The sequence below is a fragment of the Lolium rigidum genome, chromosome 5 (genome assembly GCF_022539505.1).
Source record: "Lolium rigidum isolate FL_2022 chromosome 5, APGP_CSIRO_Lrig_0.1, whole genome shotgun sequence".
NCBI classification, from domain to species: domain Eukaryota; kingdom Viridiplantae; phylum Streptophyta; class Magnoliopsida; order Poales; family Poaceae; genus Lolium; species Lolium rigidum.
In genome coordinates this window covers 204927100-204948948 of record NC_061512.1, presented here as the reverse complement: position 1 = coordinate 204948948, position 21849 = coordinate 204927100, and the positions used below count along the sequence as shown (strand labels likewise).

The 21849-nt window shown below is 44.5% G+C and overlaps 2 protein-coding genes and 1 long non-coding RNA gene across 27 annotated transcripts; 1 reads left to right on the top strand and 2 right to left on the bottom strand.

Annotated features, from left to right (window-relative positions):
- Window positions 1-310: 310 nt before the first annotated feature.
- Window positions 311-7640, bottom strand: LOC124654033. Of its 25 annotated transcripts, none has more exons than XR_006988166.1 (17): window positions 7246-7640; window positions 6914-7047; window positions 6286-6470; window positions 5787-5901; window positions 5006-5687; window positions 4801-4859; window positions 4606-4692; window positions 4000-4510; window positions 3693-3772; window positions 3069-3499; window positions 2896-2983; window positions 2672-2755; window positions 1788-1879; window positions 1154-1426; window positions 919-1066; window positions 780-851; window positions 311-683 (listed from the first exon to the last, which is right to left on the bottom strand). It is a non-coding gene; the product is annotated as an uncharacterized LOC124654033 (long non-coding RNA). The 25 variants fall into 25 exon arrangements; XR_006988172.1 differs by having other exon boundaries at window positions 4606-4667; XR_006988170.1 differs by having other exon boundaries at window positions 4606-5132; window positions 5631-5692.
- A 711-nt stretch (window positions 7641-8351) lies between these two features.
- On the bottom strand, window positions 8352-10047 carry LOC124651721 (alpha-amylase isozyme 3C-like). Its single transcript, XM_047190763.1, has 3 exons — window positions 9964-10047; window positions 8953-9891; window positions 8352-8850 (listed from the first exon to the last, which is right to left on the bottom strand). The coding sequence occupies exons 1-3, from the start codon at window positions 10045-10047 to the stop codon at window positions 8569-8571; spliced, it is 1305 nt and encodes a 434-aa protein (XP_047046719.1). The 3' UTR covers window positions 8352-8568.
- A 7018-nt stretch (window positions 10048-17065) lies between these two features.
- LOC124655189 (U4/U6.U5 tri-snRNP-associated protein 2-like) lies at window positions 17066-21028 on the top strand. Its single transcript, XM_047194128.1, has 8 exons — window positions 17066-17165; window positions 17264-17361; window positions 17768-18124; window positions 18200-18400; window positions 20105-20276; window positions 20370-20541; window positions 20634-20757; window positions 20882-21028. The coding sequence occupies exons 2-7, from the start codon at window positions 17359-17361 to the stop codon at window positions 20725-20727; spliced, it is 999 nt and encodes a 332-aa protein (XP_047050084.1). The 5' UTR covers window positions 17066-17165; window positions 17264-17358; the 3' UTR covers window positions 20728-20757; window positions 20882-21028.
- The last annotated feature ends 821 nt before the right edge of the window (window positions 21029-21849 follow it).

The following is a 21849-nucleotide window of genomic DNA, read 5'->3' as shown; positions in this document are numbered from 1 at the left end:
GAGACATATCGATGCAAAGCTCCTTCACATGGGCGAGGATAGCAAGTACTGCCTCGTGGAGCATCTCTTGCGTGAGGAAGAGGACAAGACAAAGTGTTTGCTCCGCCTGACCATTATCATCCTCAAGTATGACGAGGACGGGGAGCTTAGCACAATGGTGCGCCGGCCAGCTCGGTTCTACAAGGCACCTAGCTATGGGTGGCATTCTTATACTAGATATAGATGTGCGCCTTGGCGCACGACCCCGTTAAACTCATGTCAATCTCTTTCGTATAATAGCGATAAAAGTATATAGCTACCAATATGATAATCCATTTCTTATAAATTTTAAATACCCCAACAAATTCTTTTCCCCAAACAAAGTATGCGAGGTAGCACAAACTAAAAAGAACTAAAAATAAGAGCGGAGCAAAGAGGTAGTGAACCAGGAATATACACAAGCTCTTTTCATAACTAAGGAAGTGATAGCAGCATGAAGCAAAATCTGTCGTAGAGAACAAAGGGCACGGAAGGGTGGATCCACCACCTAGAAGAGATGCAGAAGACAACCATGCATCGCATGCTTGATTCATATGTACAATGCCATAGCAAAAGAGAGGAAGATAACCCTAAAATTCCATGTCACGTAGATAACATGAAGAAAACAACTATCGGTGACCCGTGTCACCTATTAGGCAACTTTCCTGAAAAGAAAATTACGTAACAATCAACGTTAGGTCCAACATGATGGTAAGCAATACAGAGTTGACATCATTTTGACATGAACGACTGAAACTCACCTAACGGAGAATCAAGTGATGTTTTTGTTACCATCGGCATCAGTCACGTCTTCCACATGATTTATCCCATATCTGCAAGTATATCTTTTGTGAAGTCACGCTAAACAAATGCAAAAGTGATCGCTGAAGAATTACCCACTTTTTATCACTTAGCATAGGTAGATGTTCGACCGCTATTTCTGGGAAAACTGGTGTATCCTTGGCAAATATGCTATCCGTCAGCTCAACTGCATGTCCATTGGCTTCACCGTTACGAACCGAAGGCATCGTAACATGTAAAACATTACCTAGAGATAAAGGAAGATAAAAAGAATTAATGAGCACATCTCAAAAAGAACGACAAACAATGTGCTAGTAAGCACTGGTAACACCACCTTTAAACCTGGAACGGTTTGAATCAATGATCAGCCTGCATTCTTTTCGATTAGCTGCAGCGCGGGCAGGGGAAATGAGCGGCAGCAAAAGTATTCCTCCTCAGAAACTAACACAACAATGGACGGCATGTTAAAGAATAGTAGTCGAAGATAGCGGAAAATAATATTGAAGGGTACAAAGAGATATAATCCTTCGTGTAAGCCAAGGAGGCCTACGATGTTGCATACAAAGAGAGCTCCACGCACATGTTCATCATCAGCTCGTCCATGGTACTGTAATCATACAGTGGATGATGGATAAAAAAAAATGTAATACCGAGTGGAGAAACAATAAATATCAGAGCATTTTTCCTTGGTGTGCCAAATCAGTAGGCTATAAGGACCAACTACAGATTAATGTACCTCCCATCATCGACTATATGGAAATTCTTTATCTGATTTTAATGAATTGTGAATCACAACGAATTATATATAATACTCAATCAACAGCCAACACCATCCAGTCTAACTAATATTTTCAAATGATAGGGAAAAGCAATACAGTCAGGCGAAAGAATACCTAGTTATTCTTGAAAATTAGCATGTTGCAAAAGAATGAATGTCACAAATCATTCGATTGTACAAAAATCGTTACCTTGCAGATCGCGGCATGTCCTCCCTCACCGTTCCTCTACCCAACTCTCCTTCTATCTTGGTCTCTCCTCACAAATCACAATCACTGTCTTCCTACCAATAAGGTAGCACCATCACATCAAACGGGAAAATTTCTCAAATATGATGGTGCTGCATTTAAATTGACCAGTTCCGGCTCAATTGCATATGCAAGATATCATGAACACCTTACAAAGAGTGTATATTAGAAGTTGCTGCTGATAAAATAAGCATTCAACATTTTTTCAAACATTATGAACTCAGTAGTAGCTCGGTTACATTTAAAATACTACCACTAACAGACAAAAATTAAGTAGACCCCTCATAAATCAAAAACTTTTCTTTAATCAATAGAATTTTCTTGTGCCAAGTTCAGTTCAGAATGGATAGGATTATCTATTTCTACCAGAACAAAAATAGCCAATAATATAATAACAAATATAGTCAAACATCCGCTCTTATCATCCATCTAGCAAACAGAAGAACAGATTAAAAACCATATAGGGTAAATCGTCTATGTCATCCCTTTTTCCACTCTCTTCCTCTCTCCCTCTCTTTCTACACCTGGGTATTATGCAGGTTATTACCTGGCCAGAACGACCTTGAATAGTTTTACCACATTTTCTGACTTGCAAAAGAATAAAATGCCACTATTTTCCATCCAATATAGTAGATAAGTAACAGATGAGGCAAAGCCCAAATTTCTCGTCATTGAATTCAATGGAATATCAAACCAAATAAATCAAATTATATATTTGCACTTATATATATATATATTAAATAGCAGAAATATATTTGGGCTCAAAACCCAAGTAGTATACAGTTAGTGAAGCCAAATAAAACACAACATAGATTACATGCCCTCACCTGAAATGAGCGACTTCAGGATGTCAGTATGTGGTACTCAAATTTTCAGTCGCTCTTTCCATGTCAGGATGTCAGTATGTAGATCTAAAAAAAAGATGTCGATATGCGAACCAAAATACCAAACCTGAATACAGATACTTCAAACAATACTAATGATGCATCTACTATATACATACCCATAAATGAATAGAACATTTATTAAAAAAATTTATCTGAGTATGCACCTAAGACGGTTCCTTTGATCAGAGCGGCAACCTCATAACATCCCATAGTGGTGAACTTCTCCACGTTGCACCTTGTAAATCTAGGAGACTGCAAAAAAGAAATATTAAGCAAAGAGCATTAGAAGAAAAAAAATACAATTAGCTCAAATAGATACATATGCGTAAGTTAATACCCTAGTGCTAGCTGTTTCAGGAAACGGCACACCTTAATCTGAACTAATTTCAACGAAAAGTGTTGTATTGTACACTGCAGTAAATATAAAATTAATCCTTTCCTGACCAAGCCTTTGAACTGTGTGCCATGATAGCTTGTTCCTGACCATAGAAAAACAATATTTCTCTAGAGCCATAATTTATCCAAACATGAAAAGCACATATTAGATAGCATGCACACTTCTAAATCTTGCAGAAAAGAGCCTCATCTGCACCACAAGAACCAAAGAAATTGGGAAACGGTGGATTCGTAAAACTGACCAAAAGGGAGAGAGATAGAGATGCAACAGGGATCGAGCGTCACCTCGAAGTAATGATGATGGTGATGCAGGCATAGATGGTGTAGAGCAACTGACCTATATAGGAAGTGAGTGAAATCGGTGGAATATCTCTGTCATTATAAATTGATGCGAAACACGTATTAGCATCAGAGTACGATTTAAACAACAGATTAGTGCTCCCTGAATGCAAGTATGTAAAGTCAAATAATCTGAAAGCCCTTCTAATGTGACTGCAATTATCGTACATTCAGATAAGCTAAGAACCATCTAATATGACAGGATGCATAGATTGCATGCTCTCACCTAAAATGTACTTCACTGGAAATAAGTGCCCAGTAGCTTATGCCATTATAATCCAGAGTTCCAGACTGGAACAACTAAAGCTGAAATGAGAAAGGGAAACCATGAGATGTATATAGGTGCAAATAGTCACGAAGCTAAGCAAATGGTACTAACCAGTAACCACTACAAAGGAACAACTATCTTTGAACATTAAATGGAAAAGTAAACGCTGACTATTTTCATGTTTCCTCTAACTAAATTTATTAAAGAAGGAGGCCGCCAAATATAAATGGTAAATCATTACTTGTTGGAAAGCTAGGTAAATTACCTCTAGGAGCTCTAGGCATACGAATTTCATCATGACCTGGAGAAAATGAAATGGATGCATAGATGTTAATATCATTGAAGAAAATATCTCAAACCACAAAAAATTGATTGGATTGGGGGATATCCATCCCAGTCAGTATTTGAATTAGAATGATTACACGAAAATGTGAGAAATGCTCCTAGACACCATCTGTAGCTAGCATCAATTATTTGCTCAAAGTTTATTGTGCTATACATGTTGTAGCTAGAATCAATGCTGTGTGAATCAGCGGTGGTTCACTTTAGCAATAAGGCCACCATGGATACAAGTACTAACTATACAATGAAGTTGCATGAAAATAACACGGGTTCAATTGTTATTTATGGATACCACACAATACGATTCAGAAACAATGCAACCAGTGGTTGTAATATGTAATTGGTAAAATCATTAGACAACACAGAGGAGCAGCTGAACCAAAATACATCAGGTACCAAGCAATAAGAACTTCATTATCTTCCTCCAAATACACCTGAACCATAATGTCAGAGTGTAAAATTAGATGGACATGAACCATCACAAATTTATCTACAGAAATCAGCTAGCAGGGTGATAAGAGAGGCACACCTTGGTCATGTCTGGCCAAATCAGCTTCAAACCAACAACAGAATCATGGCACCGAATCTCAACTACAAAGAAATGTGTTGCAGTTACCTAGACATCATACCTTCTTTACATAAATCAACCACAAAGAAAACTGATGCATATATGTTTCAGAGTCAATACTGGACACAGAAATGCTTTGCAGTTTAGATATCATACCTTCCTTTTGAACAGACCACCAACAACACAAAATAAAAGCCAGGCTTCTCTTTTTTAACCTTCTCAATATACATAGAACAAGATAAACAGAGTGATACTCTATCTAATGATTTACCAATATACATAGGACAATATAGATGGAGCCATGTGGCTTGATTTTCATGAGTTTTGATGTAAATAAACCAGCAAAAAGATATATATGCACCTGCAGCTGCTCTCTGAATAATGCATTTTTTGGTACTAAAGTCACACTTTTGTATTAACACATTCAGGCTACAAATGAAACTTCAAAGTTGCAAAACACCACACAAATTACTGAGCAATAAGAACACCTGCCAAAAAAAATGTAAGAACAAACCAACTATGTAAGCGGTAAACCGAGCTAGAACATAAAAAGGAATAGAACCAAGGCTAAACTTGTACGGTAGCTTTATAGTAATTACCTTCATATTTCCTAATGAACTAAATAATTATATAACCAGGTAAATATCAATTTATAGTTCGTACTTCCAAACAGAACTAAAAGATAAGCAATCTAGAAACATATGTTGTTACCATGAATTTCATGAAAGGTTCAGTTTTAAACAAATAAGCAAATAAATGAAGTCAATATTGCGTGTCAAATAAATTGTCTAAATGAATATATGGAAGTACAGCTATGTCAACATTGACAATTGGGGCATCCTATTATCCTTTGAACAAATGGGAATCAATTGGCACTGTAGTATCAAGTACCAAGTAGCACCATATGTTTTACAAAAGCTACCAAAGCATAGATTACAATTGTTCTTCCGAATCTAGAAGGAAACTTAGAATAAAATGATACCTACCATCCAATCATGCTTACCCTGCATCGTATACACAGTTGGTTCTTGGTTCAGATCAATCTGCACTAGCACGCACAATAAAAAGCTAACATACATGAGCTCATTGTTTCTTAATTGGAATAATATATTTAACTTTTGGGAACAAGATGCATATGATACCTTCAATTGATTTTGGAGAATAATGAAGCCCTCACATATAAATGGAAAATTATGTTCATTGGAACAACATAGTTTTATCTCTCACCAAGAGCTAGTGGGGCAAATGGACAGTGACCTGTATGGAAAATTGAGAATTTCCTAGATGAAAAGTGGGTACTACAAAGAGTACGAAGAGAATGCGATAAAAATGAATTAAAACGGAAGTATCAATACAATGGGTAGTTAGATGAAAATTGATCAAACCATAGAAAATGACCAGTGGTAGGAGAAAAAAATACTATTCAGGTGGTATCAATCATATAGATAGAATTCAGCCATCAGATGTTTTGAGTTTTGACAATGGTGTAGATGGATAAATAGAGTTGTGCATAAGCATAAAGCAGAATGAAAACAAATAACATATGCTGTAAAGTCACTTTATTATTTGTTTCAACATCATATACCGCCAGAAGATTCAATGCAACAAGCTGAAATCTGTAGACTAAGTAAAATTCATTACCTGCTGCAGAAGCACATATGCACTAGTGCAATTGTGCAATTCACCCAACTCGATTTTGAATAAGACATGAGCAAGAAATCCTACAGTGCAAACAACTTAATCAAGCTATCAGACACATGCTCCAGTGCGTGCAAATCAATGCCATCTCTCCTTGCCTGAGTCCCTTCTATCATCTCTTGATGAGTCTGTAAAAGACTTAGAATGCTGAGTTTAAAACTTGCAACCAATATAAGGAATCTGACATAATAATTCAGAAATAATCCTAGAAATCTGACATAATATGTGAATATGTGATGCATATCTAGAACAATCTTACAACCAATATAAGGAATCTGACATAATAGTTCAGAAATAATCCTAGAAATCTAACTAATATGTGATGCATATCTAGAACAATCCAGCACAAAATATCTTTCCTTGAAATTTGGCTCACATATTTCACCAACGATAGCTTACAGAGGAAAGTCACACACTATAGCTAAATATCAGAGATAACTTTTTTGTTGAGCCTGCCTGGATTTTTATCGAATACCTTCTAGGCATAGATAAAAGGAATCTACAGAGAGAGATATCATGTGAAAAAGATGAGAAAGGGAAAGAGGACAGGACGAGGCAGAGAGATGTGAACCTGTAAGTGGAGTAGTTGACTTGTTCTTGGTGTTGAGGGCCGGGACAGGGGTGCCATGGCAGGTGTCGGTCGTGGCCCATGCTCCTCCCGCCGGTGAGGATGAGCTGCACGGGGAGAAGGAGATGATTCCAGACCTAAAATTGAAGAAATTTCATAGGCCTTGAGGATTTAGTCAGTAATGCCATGGGGGAGAGGGGATCCCAGCACAAACCCATCTCCCAATGAAATCCATCGTTTCCCCTCCCAAGAAGTAGAGAGACACACACAGAAAAAGCAAACGGGATGAAGAAATTGGAAGGAGAAGAGGCATGGTAGAAGAGGGTGGAGAATACCGGTACTGCCAGCGCGCCGTCAACGAAGGACGCGGCCGACACCCACGGCCCGCCTCGCCAGAGCCGACGAAGACCGAGGCGAGCGTGGCCATGCCATCCAGAGCCGCACGAGGGAGAGGAGTGCAGCGTACAGCTGCCCTATTCCCGGCGATGGAGACGCCACGAGGTACGATAAGCGCACCTCCGAGGAAGGCCGCGGCCGACACCCATGGCCCTGCCTCGCCGGAGCCGACGAAGACGAGGCGAGCGCATCCGTGCCAGAGCCGCTCGTTTTTGCCTCACTGCTCGTCCCTGGCCTTGATTACCCAGAGCGGGGCGACGGTAGCTCGCCGGAGAGGAGGACAGCGGCGGCGGGGAGCGGGAGACGGGGATGCGGCTGCGAGGAGCGGGACTTGGCAGGCGGCGGCGGAAGAACGAGAAGATTGGGGCGAGGAGCACGACTGGTTAGGGTTCTGGACCACGGGCTGCAGTTTTGTCTCATCCAGTCGCCGCGTGAGGAAATACCCAATATACCCCTGCGGGTGGAGATCTTTTCCACATGCCAATAACATGTCCGACCGAATCAGAAACCCCCGGAGTGACCGACGAGCGGGCCAGTCCAAAGGTGGGGCCTAGGATCAGTCGGAGGCGGGTAAAAGATGGCTGTTTCATGTCTTTAGCTAGCAGGAGGACAAAGAGAAAACGCCCACGCGGTTGCTTTCTGCCAAGAATGAACGAATGAGATGAGAAGATGGAATAATCTAACGGTTCACATGCGCTGATCTCTGTGAGGCCCCCTATGGGGGGCATCATATACAACGTTAGATGCAAGCGTTCTGGATGTAGTTCATGCTCAAGCTAGTTGCTCATATACTGAGCTTAGTTTGATAGGTTGCATTCTACCATACTTTTCATATTTTCTGCTATGAACTTTGGTTTGCTCATTATATATTTATTTTAAGATTCCAAACAATAGTACTCCCCCTTACCAATTTATACCATCAGATTAGTGGTAGTGCAATTGCTCCGAATGTTTTTAGCTAGTACAAAATGTTATGCAGTGCATGGTCATCATGGTCAGTTTCATTCATTTTGTTCCCAAGGTTTTTAGCCAGTACACAACGTTATGCAATGTATACCTCATGGTCAGTTTAATTCATTTTGCTTGCCGATACAAAAGTCTCCGTCAGACAAAACACACTAAATCTTGTTTCAATACTTTGTTGAAGGAAAAGAATCGCACTATAATCATATATTCCCCATTATTTGGTCTCGTTTAAAGCTCTTGTTCCAGGCATAAAATAGCCCTGAAAAAAGAATAGCGATTAGAGGCCGCCTAGCTAGCTAGCGATGCCGCCCCGCTGGCACTCTGAGGCCACTCTTCTCCCAGACGCAGTAGTTGTTCCCATGTGCGACGACATGGAAGTCCGACGGGATCAAGCTCCCGAGATCATTGCGTGACCCAATCTTCGTGATAATTTTGTCATCGACCACCGCCACGTAGACGTCTCCCTCGGCGGCGAGGATATTCAGCTTGCTGCCCGGATGAATCCCGTTTCTAGACCTGACGGCAGCCAGTGCGCTGATCTCCTGCTTCAGGTTCCAGTCGAACACGTGGTCGTAGAACTGTACACAAAGGCCAAGAGGAAGTTAAAATAGAAGTAGTAGTGCCGATATATTTGACATGGCTAGCTAGTTAGGCCATGGTGGAGTCAGTTGAGTACTTACAATACATGGAACTCCTGGGTGTGTCAGTATATAGGCGTAGCCCTGCATGACCTTGTCGGAGGGGAAGGGCCACGAGTTCTGGGTGGAGCCGGTGTCGTGGTTGTCGACGAAGGTGACGGCCCTCTCCGGCATCCACCCGATCATTCCGGGAGCCTTGCCGCTGCCGTCCTTCATCCGCCACAGCTCGCCCTGCACCGCCGCCTGCAGCTCGCCCTTGGTGGTGAAGTCGAACGCCGAGGCAGGACCGCCCACGGTCTGCGCCCAGTTCACCAGCTCCTGCCTATCCACGTCCTGGTTGCGCGACGGCTCGCCGTTGCCGTCGTAGCGCAGGTTGCTCCATATCTCGGCGACCACGAAGGTCGGCTTGGTGTTGTCCACGTACACCTTGGCGACGTCCGCGGAGTATCCCTTGGCGAAGTCGAGGCGCCAGCCGGCGAAGCCGAGGTCGGACTTGAGCCAGTTGAGCCAGTCGGAGAGCTCCTGCTGGACGCGCGCGTTGAGGTGGTCGATGTCCGGGGCGGCAGCGAAGCCCGCGCCGGTGTCACGGTGGCCGTGGCCGTTGGAGTACTGTGTGTCATCGCTGCAGACCATGTCGGGGCCCCAGTCGAGGCGGGTGTCGGGCGTGCCGCCCTCGAAGACGCAGTAGATGCCGCGGCTGTCCTTGTAGTCGGCGCACCGGTGGTTGATGACGATGTCAGCCACGCACTGGACGCCCTTGGCGTTGAAGGCGGCGATGAGGGACTTGAGCTCCGCTGCCGTGCCGTACTTGGAGGAGTTGAGGTCGTAGAGCCGACCAGGCATGTACCCCTGCGGCGCCACAGAGTGCGACGGCGGCGGGAGCCAGACATGCGTGGCACCAGACGCGGCGATGTCGCTCACGTGTCCTTCCAGAAAGTTGTACCACCCACCTTGCTTCTTCCACGACTCCCAGTTAAACCCCTCCATAACCATGTAGAGATTAGGAATCATGTATCCATAAATATGATCTCAGATGAATGTGCATGTACGTACCTGGAAGAGGATCTGTGCTTGGGCCAAGCAGGAGCCCAGGCAAAGCAACACGAAGACCAAGTGGCTGGCCGAACGCTTCCCCATTTGCTATTTCTCTTCTGCTATCTGCTACTGATCTGCTGCTTGAGCTGTGGTGTGGATTGCCATGCCAGTACACGAATATTTATAGGCGCAGCCGGGCGGACACTTTTGGGCCAGTGGATCGATCGAATGGATAGGTTCCGTTGCTCCAAACGAGAAGAGCAACGGCTTATCTCCATGCAGCTCCGAGCCTGCGACCCGGCTCTTACGAAGTGGATAGAAATCAAGGCAGCGTGGCAGGCTCGGATTGCGTGTTGGAAAGGACGCAGCGAACAGAGTATGGGTTTTCCGTTACAAGTGGCACCTTTTCGGTACGTAGTGTGTTTTGCGACTTTCGGGAATTTTTACATCGTCAAAAGGTACTCCATCCGTCTTAAAAATCTACAATTAAAATACATCTAAAACTTTACATATATCCATATTTAGATAAAACTAATACACTTATTTTAAGATAGAGGTACTCCTTCCGTCTCATGAAACTTGTTTGAGATTTGACAAAATTGAAATATAACTCTTCATACTAAAATTCTACGTACATCCAAATTTTGATAAATTTTAGATAACTTTCATGAGGCGAAAGTACTCCTAGTACGAAAACTGACGGACCATCTATATGACAAATATAACAAATTCCACCCTCCATGCCCATCCCAACAGTCGCCCTGAATATTCGTGCCCACACGCACCTCCTTGTTTCTATGACCGCCGTCGTCGATCGTCACCGAGTCGACCTTGAGCTCCGCATCAAAGCACCATGCCGCCCACTCCAAGGAATCACGTGCGGCGCCCTACTCTGCCGCATGCGTCGCCGTCGTTTCGAACTATGGCCATTGTCAAGCCACTCGCTAGGGTGAGCTTGCGGTCCTCGTGGACCCCTTTTCCCCACCCTCTCGCTCCAAGTCACCGTCCTGACCCATTTTCCCTTCCTCTCGCTCCGAGTCGCCATCCTGACGAGACCTGCCAAGCGCGGCCGTGGTAGCTCATCGCCAGAGGCGACAAATAGGTCATGGCGCCGCCAATATTTGGTTTGTCGCGGAGCCCAGTGTCGAACGCAAACCACACCCCATGTCCCAGCTCTCTTTTGTCGAGAGCATGCTTAATCAAAGAGCAGACCCTGTGCTAAGGTCATGCTCACGTCAAACACATCAGCCATATATTCAAGTTTTGGTGCCCTATTTTACATCTTGTAAACCAAGAACTGCAGAGGACCTATAATCCACTTTCCGCCAATATCACTTAGTTTGCGTGCAGCACACGCGCCATATCGACGGGGAGCGGCACCTTGTTCAGATGATGATCCTTCTTCACGCCACTGCCGAACGCCTCTGAGTCATGCGTTTTCTTCCCCATGGTGATGCAGCGGCACGTGGTGGTGAGGACGAGAGCGGAGGTGTCGGTGCTGTGGGCGATGGTAGGGACGATGCCGTTCGCCTTTTAAAGGCAGGACGCGCAGGGGACACAATGCCATTGATGGTGGCGCAGAAGTCCAGCCGCCGCCCATCGGTGCACGTGTAGAAGAGGAAGCAGCGGCATTGATGATGAAGGCTGCGATGCATACACGGAAGCAAAGACCACCGAAGCGACGGCCGTGGAAGCGATGCGCTCGAAACATGCTTCTAGGTCGGTGTCAGGCGGACCCATGGGAAAACCGAGCGGTCATGCGGCGCGACCAGGCAGCGTCCGCCGAGACGCAAATATGCGCCGTGTTTGCGTCCCGACGGACGGCCCGGTCACTATGTATCTGACCACTGGGTCTAGTGGAGACACATTTTCCGACCGCACGGTCGCAAATGGTCTCTCCATATCCGTTTGCGCACCCGTTGGAGATGGCCTAAGTACCTACCAGTTATAGTTTCTCGGAGAACACTTGCACTCCAAAAATTGCTCGATGGCGCCCGCATTAGGCAGGCTCTCGTTTGTCTTTTTTCCTTTCATGCTTTTCCCCGGTTTTTAAACATATTTTTCAAATTTGAGCAAATTTTAAATTTGAGTAAATTTCAAATTCAAGCAAATTTCAAGTTGCAGAAATTTCCAAATTCGACCAAGCTTCATGATGTAGCCCCGCCTAAGGACGACACTATACCAAGGCCAACTACTTCTCCAAGCGGACCTATGACTCGAGCCCGGGTGAAAGCCCTACATGAAAAGGTGAACTCAATCCTCTCGACGTTCGATCTTGGAACTACTTTGGATGGAATGCTACCTCATCCCAATGTACTTTGTGTCATTAGATATGAGCCTCGAGAGGAGTACGTCACGGGTGGCCCAACGCTGGATAAGGAAGAAGGAGAAGGAGAGTATCAGCCGGAGGCCATCGCCCAGGACCGACCTGCCGGCCACGCCACCCCGGAGCTGCCGGCCTCGACACCCCGGCACTGCCGGCCACAAACTGCCGGCACTGCCGGCCTGCTCACCCCGACACTGCCGGCTCCAGGCCGCCGGCACTGCCGGCCTGCTCACCCCGGCACTGCCGGCCCCGACCAGCCGGCAATGCCGCCCAAGCATCCTGAAGCCTCGATAGCAAGCCCGGCCGGCACTGCCACTGAAGTCAGGCCGACACTGCCGGCCCCACCCGTGTTGACTTCATCTAAACCATCTATTTATCATCTATGGCCAGAAATACTTTATTGTAATGCCTCTTTTACCCCTGGACGGATCTGGACCTATATGTATCTCATCCCCCTCCTCAATTAGGGTTTGGATAAGATTTGAAGTTTAAACTACTTGAGCTTTGTCTCCCTAGAACTATGTTCTTTGTATCAATGCACTCTTGAGGGATTTCTACTCTTCATGGATGATTCAAGGCTTCCCCCTCTTTCATCCAAGTTCTAGTTGGATATCCATCACCAATCTCTCACTTCTTAGATTCTACCCAAGGGTCTCTCTAAGAAGTGGTTCTATTGGCTTGGTCTAACCTACCAAGGGAGTAAATCTGGTTTGTGTTGGGTTGTGTGTGTGTGTGTGTGTGTTTTGATTTGGATCTTGTGTTCTTCTTCCTCTCCCACCTCTTCCACCCACCAACTTGGTCAAATTCGTGGGATCTGGGCACATCCTAGCCCTTAGGCCTCATCACTTCAAATTCGAGCAAATTCAAATTCGAGCAATTTTTAAATATGAGAAAATTTTTATTTTTTACATTTTTGTAGTCCAAACTTTTTTAGATATGATTTTTTAAAAAATTCTAAAAAGTTTAAAATCTGAAACTTATTTAAACAGTTGCAATTAATAGGAAAAACTACATATAACCTCTCTTGTCTATTTGGCCGACCCAACAAAAGCGATCCAGGAGGAGTCTCTGTTGTGCGCGCATCAATCCCGCATGCACACGAGCAGGGGAGCTCCTATGCAACGCCTATTGTGTCCGCGAGCGCATGGACACACGCAGACATCGCTGTTGGGCCGCGGCCCGCTACCAATCGTTGTCTTTCTCCGTATTTTCTCCATTAAACATAACGCAACTTTAGCCTCCCCCCTCCCCCGCCGCCACTGCCGGCCAGGCCGCCAGCTGCCGCCACCCGCGGCCGGCACTGCTATCACAGAGCCTCACCGCTCCTCCGTCCTCCACCACAGCCCACCGGCCGCCCCGGCCTCCCTCTAAATCCCCCTTCCCCAACTTCGGCCGGCACCCCGCACCCCCTCCCGAAACCCCAAAATCCCGTCACCGGCGAGCTCCCCGACCTGCACCCCACCCACCCTAAATCTTAAGTTCTCTTCCTCACCTCTTCCGGCGATGCCGCGGCCAGCCGCATCGTCTTCATCGGCGATGATCTCCTCTCGGTGGTCGATCTTGGCGCCGTCTTCCTCCTCCCGTCAACCCCGTCGCTAGCTAGGTGGGCTGGTCCGTTGCGTCGGTCGACACACGCATTTCCGCACTAAAAAGACGCAGCGGGCGTCAAATAGAATTTCCCCCGAGCGGGGTATGGGATTTCCCGAAGCAAACGTTGGATGCAGAACGTATGGATGGATAAGAGGCCTAAGTCAGTCAATGCCTTCTCTTTAAAACGTCATCCAATCTCAGCCCATTAAAAACCCGGTACGTGTTACTGGGCCGCACGAGATGCTGCCGGTCTAGAAAACCTTTTCGCGTTGTCGAGAAGCCTCCACAAAACCTCTCGCGGTCGCTCCCCCCCTCCCACGCTGCGCAGTTAGGGTAGGCGATCGCCGGCGGCGAATCGCGAGCGCGAGGAGGAGAATCTGGCCGCGGGAAGCGCCCGCTCGCGGACGAGTCGCTGCTGGGCTCGCCAGCTACGCGGACGAGGAGGAGGTGGCGGAAGAGCCGAGGGGGCACGCGAACAGGCGGCCCCGCGAGGAGGAGGATGGACTGCCCTTACCTCGACACCGTGAATCGACAGGTATAACAATTTTTTTGTGTACTGGCTTTTTGGATGGTGGTTCGATTGCCTGCCGTTTGGTGCGGATAGGGTTGGTCTCAGTAGGTCATGGTGGGTTTTTTTCACAGCTGGAGAATCACCTGAGATCTGCCAAATGCGCTTACAGTAGCTTACCTATTTGTCGCTGATTTTTCAATAAAGGGAATATATTAATATCAAAAGATACCAATTACACACCTAGCCTCTACAACAACGCAACACCCTAACGGCAGTACTTATTTGTCGCTGATATGATGCGACTTTATCCTGCTGAAGAACATGTAGACCCGGAACTTAGGATTTAAGCATTTAATTTTATGGTACTGAATTCTAATAGATTAGTTGTATGGTATATATAACAGCTAAGCATGTTCACTTAAGAAGCAATGTGGATTGTATTGGTATGCTAGTGATTTGCATGCTATAAGAAGGAAGATAGACTTACTGCTCAAATAATTTTGTGGGGATTCCCCCCTAGTGATTCATGAATCATGATGCCATGCTTCTTCATGTGTTCAAGAAATTATTCACCCCACTATGATCACTGTTTTCTAATCAAGCATAGAAAGCACTTGTAACCAACTTATGTTTTTTGACAAAAGAAAGTGAAAGATTTTAAATGCGGACCCCACAAGTGCCTAATTTCTGATTTTGTTAATTTCCTTTGATTACCCATGATTTGGTATGTGGACAAATCTGCATAGTCGTTTGGTAAATATGCTATTATATACTGACCCGGACTTTTGGGAATCAAAGATAATCAAGTATTGTACTCGTATAAATTTGTTTGGCCAAAAAATGTTTCACATTGACTTCAGGCAAAAAAAAAACAAATCTATGACGAATATAACGTGAATAATACTTTAATATAGGACCTTCAAGTCTGTTTTTTTCACCCAGGAAACAAGAGAAGTTATTCCGTGGTGAATCTTTCGTATACGAGTACAATACATGATCATCTTTGATTCCCAAAACCATTTGAATTTTTTTGACCTTTTTCTGAATTATTATATTTTTTTTCCATATAGGGTGCGCTTGCTCCCAGGTTCACCCATGCAATTTCGATACAACATACAAACTCCTGACAGATCATTAACTCTGTCCTACATAAATTGTTTTTATGATAGGATCCCTAGCATAGCATGATACACTGTGCAGGTTAATTAATATATTAGATAACTTTCAACCTATACACTTTGCGCATATGTGTTATTTATAGAGAAAATTCCTTATATGACACTCTCTTAAAACCAGGTTCCTTATTTGACACCGGACAATTTTTTCTTCCCTATATGACATCTTTCCTTAATTTGTTTCCTCCTATGACACTAGAGTGCATTTTGTTCACCAACGGTGTTAAAGAGACATAAAAATACCATTTTACCCCTAATGTCTAGTATGACCAAAAATCTGTACATAATTCATATACCATGTGAATAGAAAATAAAGATATCCATGAGCGTTGCAACCTGAAGATCAATTTGTGGAGATTGAATCATTCAGCAAATAGCTATTGGATATGAGGTAATCGCGTTTGGCTCCTCTACAGTTGTGGTGTTACTGAATAGGTGCTGTGGCTATTAAATCTGCCGTACGATTTCAATCCAAAGGCTAGCATTCCTCTCCATTAATTCTGCTATTTATTGAAGAAGAAAAAACAGCGAATTGCTATATGCTACCTCGCCGGTCAGCTCGGATTTCCTCCCCCGTGAAGCATGTACGGACAGCGCCGCCGCCGGAGATCTGAAGCTCGCCGCCTCGTGATGAGTTTGTAGGACTGGAACACAAGGAGAAGACCGAGCTCCCTACAATTTTCTGATCTACTCCTGCTCGTACTGTATTTGAGATAAAATTCCCCTGTAGACACGCTGGCAAAACTGCGAGCCCAACAGAGGTCGCCGACGAGCTCTCCACAGTTGCGCCAAGGCCTGCACAAGCAGCAAAGCTCGCCGACGAGCGCACCAAAGCCGCGCCGGTACCTCCCGCCGCCGCGCGGTGGCAGCCATCTCAGCACCGCGCCCCCCTTGGCCACCATACCCCGTGCCCGGGTCGCCGTCCGTCGCTGTGCTTGTTCCGAGCCCCGCAGCCATGCCTAGCCCGCCATCCGCAGCCACACCTTGGTCTATGTCCCCTCAAGTCACGCCACCGCCGCGGAGATCCTCCGCCGCCGCTAGGGCTCGGGTTCGGTGGGGACGAGAAAAGGGACGGGAGGAAGGACGGTTCGGTTGGGTTGCTTTCTTCGGGGCAAAACTTACAGGGGTATTTTCGTCCGCGCGAGAAAACTTTAGACGGACTAGTCCGACGGAATCAACGGCGATGTCATAGGAGGAAACAAATTAAGGAAAGATGTCATATAGGGAAGAAAAAATTGTCCGGTGTCAAATAAGGAACCTGATTTTAAGGGAGTGTCATATAAGGAATTTTCTCTTATTTATATTCCTTCTTTCGCCATGTTGCATGCTTTCATGGTTGTTGATGCCTGGGTATATTTTGTTCTACTTTGTAGGTCCTTGATTTCGACTTTGAAAAGTTCTGCTCAATCTCCTTATCAAATTTGAATGTGTATGCATGCCTAGTTTGTGGGAAGTATTACCAAGGAAGAGGGCGAAAATCACATGCATATACCCACAGCCTTGAGGCAGGCCACCATGTGTTCATTAACCTTCAAACTGAGAAAGTTTATTGTCTTCCTGATGGATATGAGATTAACGATCCATCACTAGAAGATATTCGACATGTTCTCAATCCAAGGTGACCATTTTCTGTTTCTGACATTATATTCCAAAGGCCACTTGCTTATTGTTGCCTTTGTTGCTAACTGGTAATAAGCTTTACGTTTTACTGATTAGTATGATGTGGCAGGTTCACAAGAGAGCTGGTTCTTAATCTTGATAAGAACAGGCAGTGGTCAAGGGCTCTGGATGGCTCCAATTATCTACCTGGAATGGTACGTACTTTGAAACTAACTGACGGTTTGTTTTCTGTTGTTGCGCTGTCGCAAAACATGAATGTTATTGCTCTAAATATTATTGTTGTGGGTGTTTTCCGTAATAGCAAAATGTAAGCAATTGGGGAAATTTCATAAAAAATTGTAATGGAAGCCTATAATTATCGTGACTTGAATAGAAACAAATTCAAATTGTGTCATTATTTTTTTTATTTGATATCTGATTTTTCATGGGTTTTCATCAAATTATCATGGAGTCATGTTATATAAATGCCACGGTGTAACCTTACCTTGATTTCACTTGAATCTAAGGAAATTTGTAAGCAGTTGGGCAATTGTGACTTCAGAGTTAGTGTTGACGCCTTTTATCATCTGCTATTAATCGCCTTTCTGATGATTTTTGCAGGTTGGTCTTAACAACATTAAGGAGACTGACTTTGTGAACGTCACCATACAATCATTAATGAGAATTACTCCTTTGAGAAATTTCTTTCTTGTACCTGAAAATTACCAGCATAGCAAATCTCCACTAGTTCATCGCTTTGGAGAACTAACTCGCAAGATTTGGCATGCTAGGAACTTCAAGGGCCAAATTAGTCCACATGAGTTCCTTCAAGCAGTTATGAAGGCCAGCGAAAAGAGGTTTCAGATTGGTGTCCAATCTGATCCAGTCGAATTTATGTCATGGCTCTTGAACACACTGCATGCCAAGCTAAGAAGTTGCAAGAAGAAAAATTGGAGCATCATATATGATTGCTTTCAGGTTAGTTTCTTAAGTATCAACAGTGTAATTGATAAAACTTGTGGTAGCTTATCTGGTTACACTTGTTTTTGGTAGGGAGAACTTGAAGTTGTAAAGGATATTCACAGGCATCATATATTGGGAGATCAGCAGAATGGTGAGGCAGGTTCACAGATTGAAACAACAATCAACGGTTTGGACACGGAAACTTCTAGGGTCCCATTCTTGATGCTCAGTCTTGATCTTCCACCTCCACCTCTTTTCAAAGATGCTATGGAGAAAAATATTATTCCACAGGTTTGTTTTCCCAGTCTTTGACATTTGCTGGAATTGCATGACATGTGTTAAGTTTTTTACGTAAACAGGTGCTAAACTAGTAAGATATATAGCATACGACAAAAATTTCTCTGGTTGTACTGTAAGAACCAACTGAGTTATTCAGTTATCTAGAACACTGAATAACTGATACATCAGCGAGACTTGATTCCCTGTAGTCCAGCTGCTAGACTTGAGTCTTGAGGTCTTCTCTCTCAATTTTTATGTTTTGCTGCCTAGAGCTACAGACTTCACCTGGCGGTAGACCTATCTTCTACTCCCTCTGTTCCAATGAATAAGGTTTATTATTTTTGAAAAGTCAAACAAAGTAAAGTTTGACCAAATTTTAAGAAAAAACTATCAACACCTAGGATATTATATATATCATATGGAAATATATTTCATGACATATCCGACGATATTGATTTTCTATATTACACGTTAATGATTTTTTTCTATAAACTTGGTCAAACTTTGCATACTTTGAGCTTTCATAGCTGTAGATTATTTTTTCTTAATGTTCGTTCAAACTTTGCATACTTTGACCTTTCGTAGCTGTAGATAGTGTTTTCTTAATGTTTGGTCAAACTTTGCTTGTCTTGACTGCAATAGCTAGCACAACCTGAATTACTAAATTGGTTATGGACAGAAAAAGCAGAACTGGTTAGTCCGTGCTTCCGTTGTTAGAACTCATGAATTGCAATAGGAAGATGCCCATATACCGGTGGAGACGATCTGGGACTCGAGGTATTTGCGGAACTCCTCGCAGCTGACGAGGGAGAAGTTGTCAGGGCGGTCTCCCAAACAGCGCGTCCTCCGGGTTCTCGTCAATGGCCGGGCACATAAAAAATTACAGGTTTCCATGGAGGAGCTCTGTACCGAGGACTGCAATCGTCCTCTTCCTCCGAGAGCCAACTCCTCTTCTTCCGACCGCAGCCACCAACAATGTACTGTTCAAGCATATCTGTGGAGGGGATCAACTGCGGGGACACCGGTTAGGCCTGGGATTGGCGAATTTAGTGGAAGATGCGAGGACGTTTGCTTAGCCCTGGATTTTGACGAGTGGGGAGATAAGAAGGGGGAGTCGTGCGGCCGTGCCTGGCTGGATTGTGTGTCCGGGTTATTTCTGGGAACGCCTTTTTCTGCCTGGCACGGTTCAGAGGGAGGTCGCCAAATTTTTTCCGTGTGGGAGGGGAGACGTGTAACGTACCAATCACCCACCAGGGACACCACCGCTAGCGCTCTCATGCTAGCGCTCTCATAGTAGAGATTAGTTGTACAATTTCATCTGCTTCTTTCTACCTTGCCATTTGCAAGGGTGTGTCCACAAGCTCTTTTGCTCGTATATTGGCGTTCAAGTTTTCCTGTGTCTCACCATTTTACGAGTTGCATGGAGGTTGTGTATTTCATGGAGTCTCTTTTGCATGTAGCTATATGTTGATGGGTCTCACATGCTGGTTAAATCAAAGCATCTGGGGCAACTTCAGCACTTATTGACATGACTCTTTGCCTAAACAGTGTGAATCTAGGTCCAGACTTCTTGAAGGAATATATGTTTCACACTCACTGAAGAAATATATTTTATACACCTCATGAAATTACAATTCTTTTAACATTGAAATCCTGTGTTTTAGCTCTCTGTATCTTGGTAATTGGTACTAATTCAGACACTTGCTTGGTGTTCAGGTACCGCTGTTTAATATACTGAAGAAGTTTGATGGCGAGGCAGTTACGGAGGTGGTGCGGCCATCTATTTCTCGGGTGAGGTACCGAGTCATGCGACTTCCAAAGTATATGATCTTTCACATGCGGCGGTTTACCAAAAATACCTTCTTTGTAGAGAAAAACCCTACACTAGGTAAGTTTTCATGCTTTCTTGATTGAATATGCATATAAAGATCCCCGTGGTAACTCACCAATCGTAAGAGCATTTGGTTGTGCCGTGTAACAGTAAATTTTCCTGTGAAGAACTTGGAGTTGAAGGATTACATTCCACTGCCTAAGCCAATAGAGAATGAGAAGCTCCGCTCAAAGTATGATCTCGTAGCCAACATTGTACACGATGGAAAACCGGGAGAAGGATGCCACAGAGTATTTGTGCAGCGGAAATCGGAAGATGCATGGTATGTGTTGTTTAACTCATTCATTGCACATATATTTCTGAGCCTCATCAGCATGGAACCTGGTAAATCATTTGAGAAACTTTTTACCTCAGGTACGAGATGCAGGATCTCCATGTCACCGAGACCCTTCCACAGATGGTAGCTCTCTCGGAAGCCTACATGCAGATATATGAGCAACACGAATGAGGGATGCAGACGGTGAATGGTGATCATCATGTAGCCTTCCTCACCCAGTTTTTTTTCCCGCTTACAACAGATGATATTTCACAACTAATTTATATGTATCGATCAATTTTTGGAGCGCACGAGTGTTTTCTGACTGAGGAACAATAACTGTTAGGTACTTAGATCTACGTTGCAAAGAGATTCCAGGAGCTAGCAGTTGTAAAATGTAAAAAAAGGTACCCACACTTCTCGATTTTTTGCTTAAAGAGCATTGTTTTTTCTACTATAGAAAATGAAATGAAAAGAGTGTCCAGGCGAGTGATATCATGCATCTTTGTTGTGAATTTGTATGTTGGTACCATCCAGACTAGTGGTAGTGTAATTGGTCAGAAGGTTTTCAGCTATACTTATGCAATATACGGTCTTTAGAGCATGTATTCAAGATGATGCGTATAAATTATACATCACCAAAAAGTGGAATATAGGTCACCTGTGCAGTTCTTGGTTTACAAAATGATGTAAAATAGGGCACCGAACTAGAACATATGGCTGACGTCAGCGGGATGTGAGCACGATGTCAACATTGTGTCACTACAGGAATTGCGCGCTGCGCCGACGGCCTTGGCGTACGCCGACGGCCAAATGTCGGGGCCGTCGGCGTACGTCCGGTCCAGGGCAGCGGCCCAACGAGCCCCTCGGCGTAGTCGTACCCTCGGCGTAGAGCACCGCCGACGGCCACCCTCGGCGTACAAACGGCCGTCGGCGTAGTGCCTGCGTCTACTGCACACCTGCTCCGCGTGTGACGGCCCGGTTACGATGTCAGCGAGGCGCCGAGGGTGCCCCTCGGCATAGTGCATGACCTACCTATGCCGACGACCACCCTCGGCTTAGTTTTTTTTTCTATTTTCTTCTCTCTCCTTTACTTTATATTATGTTTGTATTTATTTATGTAGTAGTATGAGTTATGTAGAAATGGTTCTTTTTTAATTGGAAAAATGGTAGATGCCATATGTAGCTAGGTCTCACGAGTGACGCACTTCGCAGACGGGTCGACTGGAGCTAGTAGGCTCAACATCTTCTATCGATGTACATATATCCTCCAAAAAGGAAAAAAGTCCATTGCTAACCCTAACCCTAACCCTA

What these genes read in the sequence shown, in the direction of transcription:
- LOC124651721 (XM_047190763.1), bottom strand. Translation starts at nt 10,047, where the DNA reads ATGGGGAAGCGTTCGGCCAGCCACTTGGTCTTCGTGTTGCTTTGCCTG. An exon ending in AAGCACAGATCCTCTTCCAG is followed by an intron (nt 9,892 to 9,963) that starts GTACGTACATGC and finishes ATGGTTATGGAG; the next exon opens with GGGTTTAACTGGGAGTCGTG. An exon ending in ACCCAGGAGTTCCATGTATT is followed by an intron (nt 8,851 to 8,952) that starts GTAAGTACTCAA and finishes CTTTGTGTACAG; the next exon opens with TTCTACGACCACGTGTTCGA.
- LOC124655189 (XM_047194128.1), top strand. An exon ending in TCATATATGATTGCTTTCAG is followed by an intron (nt 18,125 to 18,199) that starts GTTAGTTTCTTA and finishes TGTTTTTGGTAG; the next exon opens with GGAGAACTTGAAGTTGTAAA. An exon ending in AGAAAAATATTATTCCACAG is followed by an intron (nt 18,401 to 20,104) that starts GTTTGTTTTCCC and finishes CTTGGTGTTCAG; the next exon opens with GTACCGCTGTTTAATATACT.